A 25,000-nucleotide genomic window follows, 5' to 3' on the forward strand; every position below is an offset into this window, starting at 1 on the left:
AGAGGAGAGCGAGGGAGAGAGAGAGAGAGCGAGGGAGAGAGAGCTATGGAGAGAGAGAGCTATGGAGAGAGAGAGAGAGAAGAAGAAGAGAGAGAGAAAGAAACGAGAGAGAGAGGAGACAAGAAAAAGAGAGAAAGAGAGCGAGGGAGAGAGAGGGAGAGATAGGGAGAGAGAGAGAGAGAGAGAGGAGAGCGAGGGAGAGAGCTATGGAGAGAGAGAGAGACAGCTATGGAGAGAGACTGGAAAGAGAGAGAGAGAGAGAGAGAGAGAGAAAGAGAAAGAGAGAGAGGGAGAGAGAGAGAGGGGAGAGCGAGGAGGGTGGGGAGGGGCAAACAGAAGCAGACGGACCAAAGCCCCTCCACAGACATTCACGGAGACAGACAGACAGACAGACAGACAGACAGACAGACAAGAAGCTCTCGCAGACTCTGGCACTGCCATCTGGGGCCCATCCCCGCAGCTGGGGCAGGGATTCGCTCTGATACAGCACCGTCTGGCACCGCGGCAGGGGGGAGACTCCTTTCAGAGAGAGAGAGAGAGAGAGAGGGAGGGAGGGAGAGATGGGGGAGAGAGAGAAGGGGGAAGGAGGGAGAGGGAGGGAAAGGAGGGAGAGGAGAGAGAGAGAGGGAGGGAGAGGAGGAGAGAGGGAGGGGGGAGAGATGGGGGAGAGAGAGATGGGGAGGGAGGGAGAGGGAGACGAGGAGAGAGAGGGAGGGAGGGAGAGATGGGGAGAGAGAGAGAGGGTGGAGGGAGGGAGAGGGAGGGAGAGGAGGAGAGAGAGGGAGAGGGAGGGGGAGAGGGGAGAGAGAGAGAGAGGGGGAGGGAGGGAGAGGGAGAGGAGGAGAGAGAGGGAGGGGGAGAGGGGAGAGAGAGAGGGAGGGGGAGGGAGGGAGATGAGGAGAGAGAGGGAGGGGGAAAGAGAGGGAGGGATAGAGAGAGGGGGAGGGAAGGAGGGAAGAAGGGGAGAGAGAGGGAGGGAGAGAGAGAGAGGGAGAGAGAGAATTTGGGGGCATTGTTCAAAAAGAGATAGAGAGGGGGGATGGGGTGAGAGAGAGAGGGGGGGGGAGACAGACAGAAAGAGAAGAGAAAGAGGAGAGAGAGAGAGAGAGAGAGAGAGACAGAGAATTTGGGGGCGGCATCGTACAGAAAGTACTAACTCACTGGAGTGCTGCGGCTGCGCCCTGTGCAAAGCTATAGCTACTAGGTTGTAAGTTAGTTAGGTTGGAAAGATAAACCCTGGGTGACTGTGGCAATACCACGAGCTAGACGCTGCCTGCATTGTGTTTTTCTCCACGTCAGTTTACACACACTACACGCCACGGCAGTCCAGTAAAAAAGTGCCTCTTTTCCTCTTTTCCCCTATCTCCTTGTCTTTCTCCCACTGTTCTTCACATCCCAACGTGACCCACTCTAAACATCTAAAAAAAAAAAAAAAAAAAAAAAAAAAAAAAATATATATATATATATATATATATATATTTCCACGTGTGAAAACTTACATCAACACAATGACGCGAGCTGTACTGATTGACTGGGACTAGCTAGCACGCATACTCAAAACAGTCGTTCTTTCGAGGTTGCCCTTCTACTCCGATCAAACTTCAGCTCACAGGTAATTCTCGTGTGATCCCTTCCAAGTCCCCTGTCTACGCTATTCTAAGCTAGCTACCCCCGCTCCCATACGTCCCCTCAGAGAGAAGATTCGAAATACTACAACATAAGACAGTACCGTGTGCGGTTCAGTGCAGAGCGGTACAATACAATATAGATCAGCACAGTACAACCTAATCAAACAGAGCACACATTAACACAGCACGACACAGTACAAAATAAAATAGTGGAAAAGTACGGCACGATGCAACATCGTACACTCACACACATACCCACTTACCCCCCACCCCCACCTCACCCCAAACACACACACACACACACACACGCATACACACACACATACACACAGACTCACACACACATAAATACATACACTCAGCCTCCCCTTCCCCCTTCCAGACGCACACACAGACACACATTCACACACACTCATCCCCACTTCCCCACAAAAATTCATAAACACACAGAGACACATACACAACCCCCCCCCCCCCACCCACACACACAAACACCCACCCATTCACACTCCCCCACAATTCCCCCAAGCCCCCCCCCCCCCCCCCCCCCACACACACACACAGAACTGCAGACTGCACTGACCTGTGAGGCACGTGCCGCTGACCGTTGAGCAGGGCCATGATGACGTTGCCCAGAGCGGACAGGCTGAGGGACACGTTGCCCGGGTCACGGGACTTGGAGGCGCTGCCCAGGTCAATCAGGTGCAGACGACTGCGGCCCCCGGCCACTGTCACACACACACACACACACCACACATCAATAATAATAATAATAATAATAATAATACTATACATCAATTTTATATAGCACCCTTTCTCTCTAAGAGCTCAGGGCGCTTTATAATGGAGTCTCCCGTCGGTCCGACGGGTAAGTAGGCAGGCATGCTTATCTGTCGGTGTGTGTCCTCATACGGGAGAAGAGGCCGATTCTGGATGCGCAGCACTTCCCACAGGTGTTGCAAGGGAAAACGTCTCCAGAAGTTGAGCCCTGCTTCCTTCGCTCACGCTTCTCCGGCGCTTTACATGAAAGAAAAAGTTACAAATCACATGAACCATTCATGATCATTCTTCCTTCTCCTCTTCTTCTTCGTTCGTGGGCTGCAACTCCCACGTTCAGTCGAATGTACACGGGTGGGCTTTTACGTGCATGACCTCCCGCCCCCCACCCCCCGCCCACCCGCCATGTAGGCAGCCATACTCCGTTTTCGGGGGTATGCATGCTGGGTATGGTTTCGTTTCCATAACACACCGAACGCTGACATGGATTACAGGATTTTTAACGTGCGTATTTGATCTTCTGCTTGCGTATGTATATACACACGAAAGGGGTTCAGGCACTGGCAGGTCTGCACATAATTATGTTGACCTGGGATAACAATAAAAAAGAAAAGAAAAAAAAGAAGATCATAATAATGTAGATTTATATAGCGCCCTTTCTCCCTTAAAAGCTCAGGGCGCTTTACCTGAAAGTGGAGGCGGAATTTTTGTTTACTGTCCCGTCACACATATCGGTGATTGCAGACATTTTGTGTAAGTGTATTATTGCATACATTTCAGTATTATCGTTTAGAAGAGGAGGGGGAGGGGGATTGAGGGAAACCGGGAATATTGGGGGGGGGGGGGGGAGAGAAATTTGAAACAAATATCGAAATACAATTACATGAATGAAAAAAAAATTACAACTTACATGAATCATTCTTGACCACTCTTTCTCAAAACTTCTCCCTCCCCCTTGCCCCCCCCCCCCCGGCCCCCCTTACCCCCCTTACCCCCCGCCCTCAATCTTTCCTTCGTCATGCATCCAAAGTGAGCTGACATGGATGGTGTTGGAGAAGGAAGATGAGAATGCTACTGGATAGGTTTAAAAAAAAAAAAAAGATAAAAAAAGATGGATTTTTAGTGAAGAGCGAGCGAAAGGCAGAGACAGAATCAGATGCACGGATATAACGGATGTTACGGATACAATGAGGAAGGTTGTGCCAGATAATAAAGCATCAGTTCCCTGGGAAGAATACATACAGATATGAAGTCAGACACAAGGCAGATTAAGATCTTCAGAAGAATAATTCAATTCGAATGAAAAAGGGAATTAAACTGAAGAAATAATTAAAAACAACAACAACAAAAAAACAAACAAACAAACAGAAGGGGTTTGGTCTTTGAAAGATTTACGAAAGAGATTTCTATCGTTAGAAGCATCGTGGAAAACGTCAAAGACATGCGCTAGCGCTTGCACCTACGCACACACACACACACTTACAAGCGCGTGCACACACACAAACCATGTGTCCACGCGGCTTCAGTCAAAGAACCAGTGTGGTTCGTTAGGAGACATCAAAGCCCCAGATAACCACAGCAGGACATACCGAAACTTGGCGTGTAACAAGGTGTGAGAGAGAGGGGGAGACTGGGAGGGGGGGGGGGGGAGAGAGAGAGACAGAGAGAGACAGAGACAGAGAGAGAGAGGAACAGCCGAGGAAAAAACAAGACCACTTTATTGTGTTAAGAAACTCAACATGTTTGTCCTCATGCGTGGAATTCAGATGAAGAAAATATCCACTTCTTTCTTTTTTCTTTTAGCCCTTCAAAACAAATTACAAGGCATTCACAGCGCCCGTTTGAATGTTGCAACTTAAAAAAAAAAAAAAAGAAGAAAAAAACCTAACAAAATACAGCAAGGGCATTTTGAATACGAAATTACCCTGTTTTGCATCTTCACTTGAAGTGAACCACTCTTTCGGCAACAGGTCTCAATTCCACTTCCACCCCCCCCCCCCCAAACCCCAACTCCAACCACGCACGAACTCTCTTCCCAACAGCCATCACCCTTTTCACCATCACCAGCTCTTGATGGTTATGTGGAGAGAGACACAGAGAGAGAGAGACAGAGAGAGAGAGGGGGGGGAAGGGAGAGAAAGGGAGAGGGAGAGAGAGAGAGGGAGGGAAGGGAGGGAGGGAAAGGGAGAGAGAAAGGGAGGGAAAGGGACAGAGAGAGAAAGGGAGAGAGAGGGAGGGAAAGAGAGAGAGAGAGAGAAAGGGAGAGAGATAGAGGGAGGGAAAGGAGAGAGAGAGAAAGAGAGAGAGAGATACAGAGTGAGAAGTAGAGAGGGAGAGAGATGGAGAGGGGGGAGGGGAGAGAGAGAGAGGGGGTGAATGAGAGAGAGATACGGAGCGAGAAGCAGAGAGAGAGGGAGAGAGAGGGTGGTGAGGGATATATATATTATATATATATATATATATACAAACGGAGTGAGAAGTAGAAAAGAGAGAGAGAGAGAGAGAGAAAGCGAGAGAGAACGAGAGAGAGAGAGAGAGAGAGAGAGAGAGAGAGAGAGAGAGAGAGAGAGAGAGATGTGTGCGCAAAAAAGAAAAAAGAAAAGTGCCTTCTTTTCACAAACACTGAAAGGTTAAACTGTTTCAACAAGGGGGATCGCATTCACAGACAAAACGCTCTCCCCTCCTCAGTTCGCTTCAAACCGCTTCCTGGTTCCTGTCAAAACACACCCCGCTCTAAGAGATTCTGACAAGTTAATCCATTTGTCACTAAACTGTGCAGCACAAGAAACGGCATACGGGCAGCGAGAACAGACGGAAGAGACAGGGCTGCTGATGATTCCCCTGGAGAACTTCGACCTTCGTTGAAGGTCAGTCACGAGAGTACCAGATTTTTTTTTTTTTTTTTTTTTTTTTTTTTTTTTTTTTTTGAGAGCGCAAGGCACGGGGTGGTCCAGTGGGTTGGTGTCGCAGACTGACGACTTGGGAGGTTTGTGGGTTCGAACGCCGTCAACTGAGAGGCCGGCGCACCGGCACAAATCTAAAGGCTTTTTCCGTTCATTCTGACGCTCTACAGTAAAGTTCAAGATTAAAGCAACAGGAAGTAGTAGAGAAAAAAAAAATCATAATTTCTAATATATTTCAACAAGCCGTACTCACTAAACAAAACCGCATTTACTCTTGATAAACGATCGAGATAACAATGGGCGACGTCAACATTTTATCAAACACACACACGCACACACACACAAAAACACACACACACACGCACGCACGCACGCACACACACGCACACAGAGTGAATAACAAATCCACATCCTCGATATCTTCTGTTCTCCATAGTAAGTACCGAATGGAAAGAAGCACCAAAGATTATCATGGCTTAACTATTAACCAAAAAAACAACAACCAAAAACACAAACAAACAAACAAACAAAAACCCACAAAAAAACAAAACAAAACAACAACAACAAAACAAACAAACAAATAACAACAACAAACAAACGCCCTGCTGAACTGCGTTGGGAAGCTTGAATGGAGCGGGGACGTAAGTTTAGTTGGAAAAAAAACGTACACACACAGATGTCTATCTATCTATCTCTCCATCCATCCATCCGTCCATTCTTATAAATATGACAACAAGAAAACCAACCATCCAGTCCGAACCAACCAAGCAAACCAACACCCAACCAACGAATCATCACAGTCTGTTACAACAGCCATCATCAATCAATTCCATCTCTCACAGGTCGTTGCGGGCACAAAGGATGCAGTGAACAGGTAATAATAATAATAATAATATATATATTATCATCCGTGGTGAGGGTTTTGGAGGAAAAGTGAAGTACCACTAATAAAAAGAATAAAAACGGCTGCCAAGTGTGAAATATAGCAATGGGGGTTAGGTGAGGTCGAGAAAAAGGAAAGAGAGAGAGAGAGACAGGGAAGGAGGGGAGGAGGGGGGTGGGGGGCGGCGGGGGGGATTGAGATACAGATTGCAAGTGCGAGAGAGAGGAGAGAGGGAGGGAAGGAAGAGTGGATTGAGAGATTATATATACATTCATAATTATATATATATATATATATATATATATATATATCCAAAGAGAAAGTGTGCAAGACAGACAGAGAGAGAGAGAGAGAGAGAGAGAGAGAGAGAGAGAGAGAGAGAGAGAGAGAGAGAGAATGTAAAAAAGAGCGAGAGAGAGAAGACAAACACACTGGCACACGAGAAATTTAGAGAATTAAAAAAAAAAAAAAAAAAAAAGACAGCGAGAGAGAGAGAGAGAGAGAGACAGAGAGCAAGAGCGAGCGAGAGACAGAGACACACAGAGAGAGAGACAGGCAGACAGACTGACGTCTACACGGAGACAAGAGTCAGAGAGGGAGAGGAAGAAAAAAAACAAACAAAAACAAACAAACAAAAAAACCCACACAACAAAAACCAGAATAAAGACAAAAAAAGAGATGTATGTGTTGACAGATGCCTGACGGTGCCAGAGGAGAAGAGGCGGCATCTCTGTCCTCACCTGTACTCCATAATACCTGTACCACCACCACCACCCGCTCCCCCACCCCCTCCTCTTCTCCTGCTACTAATCCTAACACCTCTCCTGCTGCAACCTCCACCCCCCAAACACACCGCACCACACCACACCACACCACACCACACCGCACCCCTCTCCCAACCCACCCACACATCGCTTCGTCTTCTTTAGACAGCTTTCATCACTGCCATCACTTCTACAGCCACCAGGAGAGAAGAGAAAAGAGTTTTTTTGGGGGGAGACCGGGGGTGGAGAAAGGGAGGGAGGAGAGGAGAGGGAGGGAGGGAGCGAAGGAAGGCGAGAGGGCGAGGGAGGGAGATAAGAGAGAAAGAGAGAGAGAGAGAGAGAGAGAGAGAGAGAGAGAGAGAGAGAGCGTTGAAAGGGGAAAGTCGAGGGGAATAGAGAGATAGAGATAAAGAGGGGAGACTGTGAGGGAAGGAGAGAAAGGCAGAGAGAGAGCAAGACAGAGAGAGAGAGAGAGAGAAAAAAAACCCAACACAAAACAGACGAAGGGAAAGAGACTGAGAGAGAGAGAGAGAGAGAGAGAGAGAGAGAGAGAGAGAGAGAGAAATGGAAAAAGAGGAAGGTATACAATTATAATTATATTCTTATACATAAAATTACACACACACACACACACACACACACACACATATATATATATATATATATATATATATATATCTAGAGAGAGAGACAGAGAGACAAACAGATGAGAGACATACAGACATAATTATTGGGAGAGAATAGAGAGAAAGACATCAGAGAGAGAGAGACAGAGAGACAAACAGCTGACAGACAGACATAATTATTGGGAGAGAAGAGAGAGAGAAAGACATCAGAGAGAGACAGAGAGACGAACAGATGACAGACAGACAGAGAGAAGAGAGAGAAAGACACCGAGAGGTGAGGTGAGAGACAGAAGGGGGGGGTGGGGGGGGGGGGGGAGAAACAGAAGAAGGGATCAAAGCACGCCTTGTTTACCCGACCGCTTCATAAACAGTGTTCATTGTACTCAGTCAAGAACGCAGCGTGGAGGCGTAGGGGTGTGTGTGTGTGTGTGTTGAGGAGAGGGGGTGGGGGTGGGGGGGTGATGGGCGTGGGGGGGAGGGGATGAGGAAGATTGCATGGAGGTAACGAAGCGCACAGTTTACCTAAACTCTGGAATCTTTTGTCTTGAAGGGGGGTCCTCCCCTCTGCTCGCCTCCGCTGTAGTAGGGAAGTAAAGATAGAACCCCTACTTCACTCTACCCCCCCCCCCACACACACACCCCACACCCCCAATACACAGGGACCGAGTCCACACGCCTGCCTTCCTGTTTGTCTGCCTGTCTGTGTCAGTCTGGAGTGAGATGCCGTTTGACAAGGTAAACATCCCCCGTAATTACCAACCTTCCCAGTTGCGTGACGTGCGTGCAATTAACTGGAACCCACAACAAGACCCTTCACGCGTGGCAAGCGAGACTTCTCTCAGAACTACTGGCAGCGTAATACTTCAAACCCCTTCAGAAGTGTGTTGGACGATTAAAAAAAAAAAGGGGGGGGGGGGAATAAAAAATCGCGTGAAACTGAAGAGAAGGATAACTACATTATATAAATGGTGTGTTTACAAAAAACAAAACAAAAACAACAACAAAAAAACTCTGAAATCAACCGATCCCAAGTTCAAAAATGTGTGTAAATAAACCTTGCATAAATTGAAGAAAGCAAATGACTAGCGTGTTCGCGAAAGGAATCATGTTGTTCAAGAAATCATCTACTTTCCCCCTGAAAAAGGTATCTCACAAAATCCGCGACTGTTGAAGAAGGTAATTACATAATCGGTGTGTTTAAGAAAAGATTTTTTTTTTTGTGCTTTGAAATAAGCTGACTATACTAAACGAAGTTATGAGTACAACCTTTGTACAATATCTATACTTTGCCTCGACGTTAACAAGGCACTACCTATAATTTTATTAGTTTGAAGCAAGCGTGAAATAAGCTGTTCAGTATTGCTACTACGTTGCTTCAACACATCAACAACAACATAAAAAACCACAAAAAAACCAACAACAAAAAAACCCCCAAACAAACAAAAAAAGAAAGAAAAAAAAAAAAGAAATCGAAAGCAAAAAACCAGTTCAGATGACATCCACCTTCATACTCCTCCTCTGTTGGAGTCAAAGATTACATAATAAACCAGACGTCCTCTAGCTAATCATTAATTCTTCTTCTTATCCTATTCAATGGTTTGGTGGTGGAATCTGGGTTGGTCACAAGATTAGACAGTTCACGTCATACTCTTAACGAAATCACTCTCTCGGTTAACCTTCATCACTAACTGTTTAATATCAAACTCACAGCGATCCCCCAAGATGACGAGAATTTTAACTTCCAAACTTCCAACAGGTTGTTATAATGCCTAGGTCCTCTCTGCTTATGTGTGATAAAAAAAAAAGTCTAGTTGTATTCAGCTTTCCAGACTTACGAAACAAAATGGTACAATTTTGAGGATTTGTTTTCCTTTTTCTAGTGTTAAATACACATTAACTATCCCCTCTCTTATAACGGTACTGTTAGGTAATCTAGGCGAGTCTCTTTCCGATAGTTAACCCCTGGACCCCTGACAAGACTGGTCGCCAGTGAAGGGCTGTCACCTCACCGAGACCAAGACCGATTACAGGTCGGGATTCCTGTCAGTCACAAGTCCTTTGGACTTCTTCCTCTTGGCATTGCATTACCTCTGATCAGCTAAAATCAATTACATCATTCAAAGTGCACGAAAAAGTAAGGGACTGCGGCTAAAACTGATGTCCACGCTGATCTCATTTTCGCAAGATTCAGCCGTCTGTGTTAAAACTTCGATTGCTGTTGACTTTTAAATACTTTTTTGGGGCGGTGGTGGTGGTGGTGGTGGTGGTGGTGAGATACAGACGGTGGCCCTGTCCTACGTATGTCAATGACAAAACTTTTAAACATTCACTCCCCCCCCCCACCCCCCGCCACCCTTCCCCAAGTTCGCATGACATTCCGGACTGCTAGCTCTAACGAACAGCTGAGTCCTGATCTCATTATTCTGGAGACTGAACTACAACACCCACCCTCCAGCCTCCCAAGCCTCCTGAAGGTAGACAACCTGACCGCAAACCACCCCTCAGTCCATAGCCCCACCACCCGCCCGTCCCTTGACTGGAAACCGAAAGGATGACGGGTCAGAGGTATATGTTGGATTAAACCCCAAATATAAGAAGTTTCGGGGTGGGTGGGAAAAAGTGGGGGGACGAGTTGGGATGGGATGAGGCGGGAGGGCAAAAGTGCGGTCCACAAACCTTAACTTGGAACAGTGTAGGCCGGATATTGGCAATTTACAGTTTGACGGCAGCGCCATCTAGGTATGCAAATGAGGGGGCCACGTGCCGACAATGCCCCGCTGACTCTCACCCACCACTGGATTTGCATCCTGCATGCAGCAAGCCCAGCACATGACAGGCCCCTTGCTCAGCAAGTCGCTCAGGAATCGGGTTCCGGGCCTGCTAGCTTGTGTTGTCTCCATAGAAACGCTCATCCGTGTGGACACCTCTCTCTCTCTCTCTCTCTCTCTCTCTCTCACACACACCCTACCAAACAGTTCTAAGTTCTACACACACACACACACACACATCCAGAGACCTGACGGTACAGTCGTGCAGAAAAAAAGAACGATTTCCTTTCGGCCACTGCCCATCACCACCACCACCACTCCGCCCAGCCACTCCCTACCCCCCCCCCCCCTCCTTCACCGAGGATGGCAGTACACTGGGGGGTGGGGGTAATGGAAGGTAAGCGAATCCCCAAGAGCACTGTAAGAGACTTGACTATCACACCTCCTGACCGTATAACAAACGGGTGGGAGGGGTAGGCGGGTGGGTGGAAGTGGGAGAGGGGATGGGTGGGGAAAGTAAAGGAATCTTCTTTTTTTAAGGAACACTGCAGAAGTGCCGTCGCAGTCTCCCAACTTTTCACCGGATGTGTGTGTGTGTGTGTGTGTGTGTGTGTGTCTGTGCGTGCGGTGGGGTTGAGGTGGGGGATGGGGGATGGTGGGAAGGACGTGGATGTTTGGGGTTGAGAGAGGGCGGGGGGCGGGGACGGTTAATCTCAAGAAAACGACAAGACAGTATGACAGCTGAATACTACTACTACTACTACTAATAAAAAATAATGACAGTAATAATAACAACAATAACAATGATGATGAAGAAATAATAATAATAATAATAATGATAATGATGATAATACTAAAAAAAATAGTAAAAAAACAAACAAAAACTACAACTACTTCTGCTAACAACACCAATAACAAGAAGAACAATAATAATAATAATAATAATAGTAGTAGTAGTAGTAGTAGTAGTAGTAGTAGTAGTAGTGGAGTGATGGCCTAGAGGTAACGCGTCCGCCTAGGAAGCGAGAGAATCTGAGAGCGCTGGTTCGAATCACGGCTCAGCCGCCGATATATTGTGGTCTGGACGCTAGTCATTCGGATGAGACGATAAACCGAGGTCCCGTGTGCAGCATGCACTTAGCGCACGTAAAAGAACCCACGGCAACAAAAGGGCTGTTCCTGGCAAAATTGTGTAGAAAAATCCACTTCGACAGGAAAAACAAATAAAACTGCACGCAGGAAAAAATACAAAAACTGGGTGGCGCTGTAGTGTAGCGACGCGCTCTCCCTGGGGAGAGCAGCCCGAATTTCACATAGAGAAATCTGCTGTGATAAAAAGGAATACAAATACAAACACAAATATCCTACCCCACCCCCTTCTCAGCCACAGCCAACAACAACAGCAGCAGCAGCAACAGTGGCTGACCATCAAGGCAGAGGGCAGAAGAGAGGGGGGGGGAGGGCGGGGGAGGGGCGGTGATGGGTAGGGGAGGAGGGAGGGGGAGCAGAGAGGTGTGGTGGAAAAGGACACGGGCCAGAACCAGCCACGCACGCCCCTCTCTGCCCTGTCCCAACTGACCACACCGCTGCCTGCTGACTGACCACTGACAACAACAGTCTGCAGGTCAATCAATGCTCTCGCTGACCGCTGGCCAGCCCGGCCCACACTGTCCACCACTCCAGACATTGAGAAGACCCCCCCCCCTCTGTATGCAGATCGATAAGTCATGAACGGATCGATCACACACTTCTCTGTGTGTGTGTGTGTGTGGGGGGGGGGGGGGGGGGGGGGGGTGAGTGATGTTCGGAATTTGTAGGATTTTTCTTGTACAACGCATTTTAAATTTATAGGCAATGCACTGTCTTGATGACTATGATTTAAACATCTCTTTCGTTTTTGACGTAACCGTTGATATGTGTAACTTTGTTTTTTGTTTTTTGTGCGCTTAGAGTGGACTTCATCAAGATTTTGCGCCTTATCAATATCATCATTATTAGTAGTAGTATTTTTATGTATTTATCTTTTAAAAAAAAGAGAAAAGTTTCTATTCTTTTCTTTTATATTTCTCAAGGCCTGACTAAGCTCGTTGGGTTACGCTGCTGGTCAGGCATCTGCTTGGCAGATGTGGTGTAGCGTATATGGATTTGACCGAACGCAGTGACGCCTCCTTGAGCTACTGATACTGATAGTGATACTGTGATGTGCGTGTATGTCTATGTGCACCTTTTCATAAAGGGCTATAGCCTAAAATGAATAAAGCATTTGCATTCTCTCTCTCTCTGTCTCTCTCTCTCTCTCTATATATATATACATATCATTTTAGATGGCAACTTCCCTCTCTCTCTCTCTGCCCACACATTATTGATTCATTTTTTTCTTCCTCCTTTCTCCTGTGGCCCTGTCTGTCTTCTCAATACCGATACATCCTTCGTGGTATCCGTGGGGAATCCTTTTTACATATTACACAGACAGATAACCCCGCAGGGCAAAAAAAAACAACTTCTGTCGGCTGCACAGAACCAAGACCCCTTCGGAACACAGAAGAAGAAACGGGTAAACGTAACTGGACCAGAGATACATTATTATTTACTTACTATACTAGCACCCAGACCACCACTCAAGGGCGGCCGCGGGAAAGAGGGGGAGGAGTGTGCTAACATTCCTGGTCCTTCGGTGTCACTCGATTCCATGCACGCTCGTTTCCTAGTCGGGCGCATTACCATGGCTCGCTCCACTTACGAAGTACCTGATGGAAGTTCTCAAGAGACGGACGTGGCGCAGTTAACTAAACTGACTAAAAACATCAAAGTACAGCAGTTACACGAAAACGCAAAGAGGAGGAGGAGGGGGTGGGGGGTGGGGGGGGGGGAGACTTCAAAAGACTCTTGAAGCACAACCAGACGAATATATTGGGAGGGTAAAAGACTTTAAAACCCTAGTGTGCAGAAACCCCCCCCCCCACTTCAAATGTAGGGGAGAGACCTCAGAACTAGTATACCAAAGCTCCAAAGTAAAGCAGAAAAAAACAACAACTCCCAAGTATAGCAAATGACTGTGATGACCGTACAAAGTCACTGAACTGACTGAAGGGTTTTGGGGGATGTGGGGGCGCGCGGGGGGCGGGGGTGAGAGGGGGTGTGTGGGGAGAGAGAGACGGGGCTGGGGTGTCAAGAGTGCCCGGGTCTATCATCACTCGGAAACTGATGCACCACAGGTCAAGATTGAAGGGAAACAAACCGTATCGGTACCAGTTCCCTAATTCCACAGGGGAAGGGGAGGGGGCGTGGGTAATGAAGCTGCAAGGTCTGATGAGAGTAGGACATGAGAGAAGGAGAAGTGGAGAGGGGGGGGGGAGGAGGATTGGTGGGGGTGGGGAGGGGTGGGAAGATGGCCTGACACAGATCTGTGTGGGTGATTGGGGTGTGGGACGGGAGGGGGGAGGGTTCATCAAAGCCTCCTCTATGGCAGGACGATGCTGGTTATCGGACAGAAGCGGCAGGAGGAACAGAAGGGAGAGAGATGCTGCTATGATTCAATTCTGGCACTTCTTTGATGGAACAGCTTTGAACTGCTGTACTTGCTGGTTTCTGGGTTTTTTTTTCTTCTTCTTTCCTGCCATCAAGAAGTGTGCGCGCGCGGGGTAACTATTTCCACAAGTTGGGTGTTTATCTGGTCTGACTTGCGTTCACAATTTGCCCCAAGCTTCAGAAGCCCTCCCTTTTGGCTGCCTGTCACGTGGTCAAAAGGGAAGGATGAAGGGTGAGAAAGGTACCCCCCCCCCTCCCACTCCCTTACCCCCCATGTCTTCCCCTTCTCTCCTTCTCGTGGACGAAAAGCCTCATCAGAAAATATTCTGATCGTTACGGACTCTGTTTGTGATAGGTGCAGAGGAAGAGGAGGCTTAAAGTCTGTATTTCGTAAAGGGTGTTTTTTAAATAAAAGAAGAAAATGATTCGATTATCGATTCGAGTGGGTATTCCTGAGTTGAAACTATGTATTACGTATTCTTGACAAAAGTTTTGTTCGGAAACTTGAATACTCATTTTCTTATACAGAAACTATAAACCACTTTTATAATCTGTGAAAATGTATGTCAGGGAAATAAGAAGACAAATATTCATAAGGGTGCAATAAAGGGATAAAACCAAACCCTTAGTTTTGAGAAGCGGTGCGCGGCGTCCAACGTGACGGACTCAAAGCGGAAGAGGAAGCCAGCCGGGAAGTAACTTGAACGGAAGTGACGTGGCTGCCATGGTGTCATGGCTGCCTCGGACAGAGAGACTTGAACCAGAAAAAAAGTATCGTCCTTTGCTTCAACCAACTCGGTGCGGTGTTTTCACAGCAGCATATACTATACACCGCCTGGCCTCTACTGTGGTTTTGAGCGTAAGCAGTGTAAACTATGCGTCAACACCGTGACTGCCTTGCGTCTCGGCCCGGATTACACGAATTTGACATTGTTTTCTTTTCTTTTTTTCTTTCTTCTCTGTGTGATCCCGACTGCTCTGCATTATACCGGTTTGTTTGTGCCAGTATGTGGCTGATAGATGAGTCTCAGCTTTCTGCCTATCAGATGTCTGATTTTAGGTCACCCTGCCCTCCCTCCCCACCCCCCTCTCGTTATTCCCCAAACATTTCCCATTACTGTCACTTCCGCCTGAAAGAAAGGGGGGGGGGGGGGGGGGGGGGGGGAATAAGAAATAAACATGATGAGATTTTTGGAGATATGACTATATGAGTCTGGCATTTCCATAAATGTACAGGAAGAAAAAGCTCGACCGTGCCTTGTGTTGCGCTAAGTGCATGCTTCACACGGGACCTCGTTTTATTGTATTATCTGATAGACTAGTACCCATGCACAAGGAATACAAATTACAACGGAATACAGTTCCTCAGGGAACGTTTGGCATCATGATCTAACTTTTTTTTTTCTCCATTTCATCATAGTAAATCACTACTGTCATCACCAGCATACCAATCTGGCCCTGTTATACACACACCTCAATGTTCCGTAATCCATCAATTCACAGACAGCTAAGATCTCCCTGTATTCATCACACACATTCTATATACAAGTCTTTGTATTTTGTCCACCCCGCCACTGAGTCTAGGTCAACGTTTAAAACGAAATCTATTATTCTTTTATTCACTTTAATAAGTTCGAGGTAACTGAATGTGGAGTGTTGGCCTGCTGGTAACGCGTCCGTCAGCCTTGAAAGCGAGGGGATCTGAGCGCACTGGTTCGAATCCGACAGTCGCCAGTATTTTCTACCCCTCCACTAGACCCTGAGCAGTGGTCTGCACGCTAGTCCTTCGGGTGAGACGATAAATCGAGGCATTATGTGGAACATGCACCTAGCGGACGTTAAAAGAACCCACGGCAATAATGGTTGTCCCTGGCATAAAATTCTGTAGGAAAACCCCCCACATTGCTTGAAAAATAGAAAAAAAAAGTGCCGCCATCAGTGTAGCGACGTGCTCTCCCTGGGGGAAGCATTCTGAATATCACAAAGAGTAATCTGAGTAACAAAACAGTAATAAAATACAATACAATGTACAAAAATAAAACTTCCTTCCTTATTAAAATTTTAGTCCAAGATGAAAAAATATACATCAAATTTGGTTAACAAGGCGATAAAAAACACACAAAAAACCACAAAAACGACAACAACAAAAACACAACACAAACACACAAACAAAAACAAATCAACAGAGCGATGTTCGAACGAGTAACACGCAGTGTATTTGCCAACAGCATCAAATTGATGACACTGATTTTGCTAATTATCTTCAATTTCAGTCTCATTTTCAAGGAAGGCGTCAAGACGTACAGCCTCATCCATATACGCTACACCGTGTCTGACCTTGACCTACTCGTAAACCCAACGCGCTGTTCAGCACCTAGAATATCTTCACGTGTGATAAACAACATAACAGTAAATGCCAAGTCGTATGGCTGCCTCCACAAATTTATGAACAATCGTACTGCCTATATTTGCCTTTCTAGCAATGATACACAAACACATAACATGCATCATATAGGTATTCTTTCAGTGACAGTTTCTCTAACTTTTCATGTGAGACAAACAAGGTTAAAATTCAAAAACCCCGTGTGACTTACCTCCAAAAATTCAAGAATCATCGTACAAGTTTTATATTACTCCTCTTAATATGAATGATAATATTGAAACGCAATAGTGTGTAATGTGTTAAGATTCTCTCAGAAAAAAAAGAAGTTTCTCTAACCTCTGCATAAAAAAAACCCACTGCCACCCGTTTCTCTGGTCAACAAGCGTCTTTGTGGTGCTGAAGCAGCGAAAGTCCCTCATTTAACAGCAACGAAACAGCAGCTGCCATCACTTTCTCATCACACTCGTGGGTTCAAAGTTTCCACATTACTTGTTTCTCACGGCTCCAACTTTGCCCTGCCCTTTCGAAGCCAGCTCTTCTTCTTCTTCTTCTCTCCCCCCCGCCTCCCTCCCCTCTCTCCAGACTAGAACACGTGCAACTGAGCAAAGAACCTATATACCTACGCGTGGATACTTATAGGCCCCTTTGGTGTAAAAGCAAATCAAATGTCTTTACTTGCCCTGCGGACTTCTCAAGCGCTGGGGGAGTTCTTTGATGCAAGTGAAGCACAGACAAGACAGAAAGAGAGAGAGAGAGAGCGGACCACTACGGAACTAGACAGCTGTCTTATCAGTGGGTCCGCACCCTCAACCCCCCTTCCCCCACCACCTCCCCCCACCCCCACGCCCCCCAATGGGAATTGTCGTGCCCAGTAGAGATCCCTGAGCAAGCGGTCTGATATGCTGCCACTCCTCAGGTCCCATAAAAGCCAAACGGAATGGAAACGTGAAGCCGACTGTAACTAAGTCACCCAACACGACTTCTGTTCCGTGGTAGTAGTAGTAGTCTTTCAATTCTAACGTTTTTTTCCCCCCACTTTTAAGTGATATCACAGAGATCGTGGAGATGTCTGGAGATATTACACGGGGGGGAATGGGGAGGGGGGGGAGCGCGGGGGTTGGGGGGCAGGGTGGGGGGAGGGAGAAAAGGGAGTGGGACAAGAGGTAGATAGGTAGGAAGGCAAGGGTGATTGGGGAATGTAATATGCATGTGAACCCGCGCACAGCTAGGGGTGTGTGTGTGTGTGTGTGTGTGTGTGTGTGTGTGTGTGTGTGTGTGTGTGTGTGTGTGTGTGCTTGTGTGCGTGCGCGCATGCATGTGTGCGCGCTCGCGTATGTATGTATGTGTGCGAGTGTGTGTTTGTGTGTGTGCGCGCGTGAAAGAGAGCGAGAAAGAAACAGAGAGACAGACAGAGACAACGAAAAAAAACAACCCCCCCTCCCTCCCCCACAAACCTCGCCTTTTGTACCGATACTGCCTTCTGATACCTTCCGCCTTATCTCCCTTTCTCCCCCACACCGTCAAGTTATAACATGGAAGGTCAAAGGAAACCAATCCCCTCGTCTTCATCCGATAGATCCATAGGACAGATTGCTGTACCGCTGGGGGTGGGCTGTGTGATATCTATCTGTCTCTCTTCCTCTCTCCTTTTGAGGCCGTCAATAATTTCAGACGGTGCTGGCGACTACGTTTCCTTTTTGATAAGCTCTTCTCTCTTCATCGTCGCGCAATCACTTCTTCGTCGATTGGGAGTGAAGGAGTGGGTTATCTACCTTCCCTGCCGCTCCCTTCCTTACCTCCCCTTCTCTCTCTCTCTCTCTCCGCGTCTCTCTCTTTCGGTCCCTCTCCGTGCAAGTCTGTCTGTCTGTCAACCTGCCTCTCTCTCTTATTTTGTTTCGTGCACACACTGCTAATCATCGACTCTACTCTCTAAAAACAAACAAGATGTAAATTCTGCTGATACTGATACCAGCTTATGGCTAACTCAGAATCAGACGTAACCCGCAGAGAAGATATATTTCTTTCTAATAATTTTGTTTGTTGGACCACACACCGTGCTTTTTAGTTTATTTCATTTATACAAGCTTCTAGATGTTTAAGGTACAGTTTCCATTTACCTGTTAAAAGCAACGCACGCGCGGGCACCTGTTTAGCAACGTGCGATAAATCCCCACAGCCTCCCTCTCTTCCACAGCCTCCCATTCCCCCAGGCGCCCTCCTAAGTAGTCGATGCCCAGTGAAAACAGGGACGCCACCTATCACAGAGTGACACCCCTTCCCCCTCGTTGCCATGGCAGTTATGGGCCCTGACAGCCGCCATTACTGCAGGGCGGAATCTCATCTGGAAGGCAGCAGGGGTCGCAGTTTTTGGACGGTGGTCAGACAGAGACTGGGATCGTCTGTTGTGACTGCAGTGACCGCTCGTCTGCTCAGACTGTTAACAAGGGGGAAGGCGTGTGTGTGTGTGTGTGTGTGTGTGTGTGTGTGTGTGTGTGTGTGTGTGTGCGGCGGAGGGAGGGAGTGTGCAGTGAAGAGGATGTGGCGGCATGGGATGGTTTTATTTGGTTCCCCCAAGGAGATCTGTCAGAACCCCAAACCATTAAGATGCCATGATTACAATGATTTAATTTTTCGGGAGAATCTTCTGTTCCAAGGCTTGATTATGAAGCAGAACAACAACCTCCCGCTCTTCATTTTGATCTTGTAATTAATGAATGAGCAGGGCGAGGAAGAGAGAGAGAGAGAGGGGGAAAACATAAAATGCATGCCCTCGAGGGCCAGTCGCCGCTGTGATCATCACAAGTTTGGCATCTCAAGTATCTGAGGTATTCTTCCTTACAAAAATGCCAAGGCACCAACCAGGGCATGCCACTCAGGGACACCCACGGTTTCCATCCACAATCATCACGCTGTAATTGACGTTGAAAGGCCCGTGAACATGCAGCACGTTTACCTCAGACATACACCGATAAACACAAGACGCTCAGCCAATAAATATTGAGAAAGGAAGTGCGAGCGAGCAAAACGACTGTCAAAACAATGGCGAGTAAACCGATATTAAACAGACTCGAAAGTGACTGGCCGTTGGCAATACATAATCATCATCATAATCATCATCATCGATAGTACTTTAACGGTGCAAACTCCCAATGTAATGGGCTCTAAGCGCCTTAAATGAGACAACACTTATACAACTGTACATAATAACAGACCTCTGCACATGAAAACCCCCCAAAAAAACAACACAATTATATTTGCGTCTTTACACTAAGACAATACTACAAATTGCCGGTATGAACACACACACACACACACACACACACACACGCATGCGCGCGTCATGTTATATACATACGTCAAAAATAAAAACCAAGCACTCCATACCTATATATTACTAAATTAATAAATGTATGTTAAACCGTGTAAAGAGAATAAAATGCCACCACCATCGTAATACAGACAAGGAGGAAAAGGAAGAGGAGGAGGAGGAGGAAGAGGAGGAGGAGGAGGAGGAGAAGGAAGAGGAGGAGGAAGAGGAGGAGGAAGAGGCGGAGGAAGAGACGGAAGAGGAAGAGGTGAAGAACGAGGATGAAGAAGAGCAGCAAGAGTAGGACAGAAGGATGAGCATGAAAAGTGAAGACAAACAAAGACATCACTCACTCAACTTCCACGGTAACCCCCTAACCCCCACCAGCCCCATACACACACACACACCACCACCACCCTTCAACACCTCAACAAAGAACATAAGAGCGAAAGAGAAAGAATCATTCACAACAGTTGGTGGAACCGTGACATAATTTATGGCAAGCTTCAGTTTCCGAGCCTACTACCCCCACCACCCCTCCCCATCCCCCCCCCCCCCCACCCCCCTCAAAAAAAAAATTCTACCCATCCCCTTTAAACACACACACACACACGCGCGCGCGCACACACACACACACACACACACACACACACACAAAACAAAAAAACAACAACAACAAAAACACACGTCCTCCCAGAGAACTTGGGTCTTTGCACACACACACACACACACACACACACACATCTCACGGATGCTGGTCGAGGGTTGAAGAAAAGGGTGGGGATTGGTGGTGGTGGTGGTGGTGGTGGTAAGAAGAATGGGAGGACGGGAAGACAGGCGCGTCGAGAGTCAGTCCCCCTTCTCAGTTCAGGGGGTGTGTGTGTGGGGGTGGGGGTGGGGGGGGCACTTTAAAGAGGCTCTTAGCGCCCCAATCAGGAGCCCCACTACACCAGTCGACAGGCACCACCAGGTAGTTTACACAGGTCAGGTAACAGGGCTGCTTAGTTTACGCGGGTCTTAACCCCCCCCCCCCCCCCCCCCCCAACTCCAACGCCCCCCCCCCCCTTTCACCTCAAGCTGATGGACAGAAACAGGCGATGCCATCCTCTCCACCCTTCCACACACACACACACACCGCACTACGCCTCCCCCCCCTGTCCCCCACTTCTTTGCTTACCCATACCCCTCTCTCCATTCATTTTTCTGGTGCCTTCGAACCTCGCGTATGTGTGTGTGTGTGTGTGTGTGTGTGTGTGTGTGTGTGTGTGTGTGTGTGTGTGTGTGTGTGTGTGGTGAGAGGGGATGAGGGGAAGACCAGTACAAGTGATGCATGAGATATGACACACTATGTGCACTCTTTACACGGAAGGTTTTTGTTTATATCCCATCCACCTGCCTTGGGGGGGGGAGGGAGGGAGGGAGGGAGAGAGAAAGAGACAGAGAGAGAGAGAGAGAGGGGGGGAGAAGAATAGCTAAAAAATAGACTCTCAGATAAAGAAAGAGGTGGAGGGGAGATACAGAAAGGTAATAAGGAGAGAGAGAGAGAGAGGGGGGGGGGAGGGGAACTGCTAATAAAAATATACTATGAGATAAAGAAAGGAGGCGGGGGTGGGGGGTGGGGGTGGGGGGGGGGGGGGAGAAGATACAAAAAGATAGTAAGGGGATATGAAGGATGAGTGAGAGAGAGAGAGAGAGAGAGCTAGAAAGAGAGAGAGTTAATTGTTAATTGTTGCTTTTAGTCCAGCCGACCGCACAGGGCCATATCAGAACTGTCAATCCATAAAGGAGAGAGAGAGAGAGAGAGAGAGAGAGAGAGAGAGAGAGGGAGAGGAGAGACAGAGAGAGGGAGAGGAGAGAGAGAAGCAGACAGCTGAAAGGGGGAGTTTGTATTATACTCCATGTTTGGTGCTAAATATACTTACCATGTCAAACTGATGCAAACTAGGCCTATTGGTTTGCTCTGCTTGGCCAAATTTCGCGCGGCTAACAGTGAAAAAATGGGCCCACCGCTCTCAGCCAATCAAACGCCTCTAAAAACTATAAGCGCTTAATCATTCCTTTGGCCAAGGCTCTCCACGCCATCTTGTCAGGTTTACGCTCTGTCTCGTCTTACGCTTTTTTCGGCTGTTCAGCGTATCCTTTTGGCCTTATTTTGTTGCATGCGGCTTGTGTTTATTGTATTCTTACATTCTGTGTACTCGATTCGACTCGGCACCCTCGATTCGTTCGATTTTTTCTGCCTCTAAGTCGATCCTATCTTTCCTTTCTCTGTTGGGGGTCGGATTTTCGCTGGGTGCCTAAGCGCAGGTTCCATGCCTCGTGTGCCATACCACGAAGGCAGGGAATCATGATGCTGGGATTGAGACTCGGTAAGAGACTCTCCCAGGCCCGGAGCTCATGATTCCTCCCGATACGGACCGCGGCGATGCGTCGTTAGACGCTGATCGCGGAGGCGACGTTCGTACCAGTAAAACGGCCATGAAGGGGACCGGGGGGAAAGAGGTACGAGCGTCGCCTCCCGAGGTGTCCCAGCGCGAGGCAGGGAGAAGGGTGAATGACAAGTCATCTCCGTGCTGTGGGGACTCGCAGCTAGGCGCGGACTCCCGAGGGGAGGCCGCGCCCGGCCATTACCCGGTGAATGGGCAGATACACAGATAAAGGCCGAGATGGACAGAGAGACAAAAAGGGATAAATCTGACAACAACACACGGTTTATAAACCACCCCCTTCTCCACCTCGAGCCTCTCACAGACAAAAAAAAAAAAAAAAAAAAGAAGAAAATAAAATGATAATCATAATACACCGTCTCGGCGATTTCGTCTCAACCAACCAACACAAGAGATGGCCCACACTGAACTGAACTCCACTCACTACCTCACAGAACGACCAGGCGAAAAGTATCGGCACCGAAACCTGCAATTTTAAATTGCCATTCCTTCAACACCTCCCCAACCTCCCCTCTCCAATCCTCCACAGCGAGAGAGAGAGAGAGAGAGAGAGAGAGAGAGAAACAAGAGAGACACAGAGAGAGAAACAAGAGAGACACAGAGAGAGAGACAGAGAGGGAGGGATGGGAGAGGGAGAGTGAGAGAGAGAGGAGGGGAGAGAGGGAGAGAGAAAGAGAGAGGGAGAGAGAAAGAAGAAGAAGAGAGACAGAGAGGGGAGAGAGAGCTAGAGGGGAAGAGCGAGAGAGAGGGCGGAGAGAGAGAGAGGGAGAGAGAGAGACAGGAAGAGAGAGAGACAGGAAGAGAGAGAGAGAGGGAAAGGAAGAGAAAAAGGAAGAGAGAGATGAAGAGAGATAGGGGAGAAAGAGGGTAGAGAGGAAGAGGAAGAGAGAGAGGAAGAGGTTGAGAGAAAAAGAGAGGAGAGAGAGAGAGAGAGAGAGAGAGAGAGAGAAAGGGACAAAGAGACAGAGACAGAGGGAGAGAGATGTACACTAAGACACTAAAGCTTCAACCCTCTCTTCTTCTCTTCCTCCTCCCACTCTCTCCCAACACACACAAGAAAAAGAAGAAGAAGAAGAAGAAAAAACAAAGTAAAGTGGAGGGTGTGGGAATGGTCGGAGTATAATGGAGTAATGGTGTACCCTGGCACCACGTGTTAAAAATTTAATAGCTCCCCCTTCCCTCACTTGAAAAAAAGAAAGAAAAAAAGAAAAGAAAAGAACACGAAAGAAAAAGAGCGGGCATGTCTCGAGACACTCACTGTTACCCCCCCCCCTCTCCCCCCCATCCCCCCGCTCCCTCACGCAACTCTCCATCCCAAAACTCCAAAAAAGAAAGTGAGACTTTTTGTTGTACCAAGTAACACGTACATCGGCACTTGCTCCTTTTTTTCTCTTCTCTTCTCTCTCTCTCAACTCTTTCACACTTGTGTCCTCTCTCTCTCTCTCCGTCTTTCTTTCTAATAATCTCTGTCCCTTCCCCCTCCCCACCCCCACCCCTGCTCCCCCACACACCCCACTAATAGTCCCCCTTCCACTCCACTTCTTCTTCTCCCACCTAACACCACCTTCTCTTGTCCAAAGACAGGAAGACATGTACACTGGCTGGCACCACGTAATTGTTACCACCACCCCCCACCCCCTCTCTACCCTTCACCCCCCCTTATCTCCTTCCTTCTCCTCCTCCTCCTCATCTTCCACCTCCGTAAGGAAATGAAGACATTTACAGAAGAAGCAGCGAACTTTTTTTTTTTTTTTTTTTTTAGGGCCTCAGGAAGAAGTTCCAGTGCAGAGATGCAAATCCGTGTTTTTGTGGGGGGTTTTTCTTTAGTTTTTTTTTCCACCCCCACGTTCCCCCAAGGAAACGGGATATGTGCACACAGCACTGGTTTTTTTTTTTTGGTGTGTGTGTGTGTGTGTGTGTGTGTGTGTGTGTGTGTGTGTGTGTGTGTGTGTGTTTTAAACCCAAATCTTTACCCGAAAGGAAAGACATGTTCCCTGATACAGCGGTTATTCTCCCTTCCCCTCTTACCCCCTTAACAAGAAACGAAAACGTGTTCACAAACAACTGTTATCCCATGTACTATTCCGCCCCCCCCCCCCCACTCCCCCCCTCTCTCTCTCTTTCTCTGTGGAGAGTTGGATGAGGGGGTGGGGTGGAGGAACGGCAACTCAAAATTGCAGGTGTTGGTGCCGAACTTTTCGCCTGGTCTTTTGTGCGTGTGTGTGTGTGTGTGTGTGTGTGTGTGTGTGTGTGTGTGTGTGTGTGTGTGTGTGTGTGTGTGTGAAGGGAGAAAACAAAAGATCAACGTGGGCCATCTGTTGTGCTGATCACATTTCGTGGAGACAAAATCGCCGAGACGGTATATTATGCTTAGCATTTTATTATTATTTTTTCCCCCCCTTTCCTTTGTCTATGAGAGAGGCCTGAGGTAGAGAAGCGGGTGGTTATGAATTGTGTGTTGGAGTTCGATTTATGCCTCTTTGACTCTCTCTCTCTCTCTGTGTGTCTGTCTCACACACACACACACACACACACACAACCACAACCCCCAAACCCAACAAAACACCACGTAATCAACCTCCCATTTTGATCCATGTTTCTTGTTCTTTCTGTCATATTTATTTTCTACAGTCATTAATCATTTTTTCCCTGTCTTTCCCTTTTGCGTCTTTTATCTTGTCATTCCGTTTCTGTCTGTTCTTCACGCCCAGTGCCGCCACCATCGGAGAGAAGATGCCTCAATCTTCTTCTTCTTCTTCTGCGTTCGTTGCCTGCAACTCCCACGTTCACTCGTATGCACACGAGTGGGCTTTTACGTGTATGACCGTTTTTACCCCGCCATGTAGGCAGCCATACTCCGTTTTCGGGGGTGTGCATGCTGGGTATGTTCTTGTTTCCATAACCCACCGAACGCTGACATGGATTACAGGATCTTTATCGTGCGTATTTGATCTTCTGCTTGCGTATACACACGAAGGGGGTTCAG

At 47.6% G+C, this 25,000-nt stretch overlaps 1 protein-coding gene across 1 annotated transcript in view; it reads right to left on the reverse strand.

Moving 5' to 3' along the window:
• Window positions 1-25,000, reverse strand: part of LOC143281188 (uncharacterized) — a 446,958-nt gene that overhangs the window by 37,814 nt on the left and 384,144 nt on the right. Inside the window, exon 14 of the mRNA XM_076586227.1 lies at window positions 2,212-2,356. Within this exon, the coding sequence (XP_076442342.1) occupies window positions 2,212-2,356 (145 nt within the window). The remainder of the gene's footprint in view (window positions 1-2,211; window positions 2,357-25,000) is intronic.

Source organism: Babylonia areolata, chromosome 4 (assembly GCF_041734735.1).
Source record: "Babylonia areolata isolate BAREFJ2019XMU chromosome 4, ASM4173473v1, whole genome shotgun sequence".
Taxonomy (NCBI): Eukaryota; Metazoa; Mollusca; class Gastropoda; order Neogastropoda; family Buccinidae; genus Babylonia; species Babylonia areolata.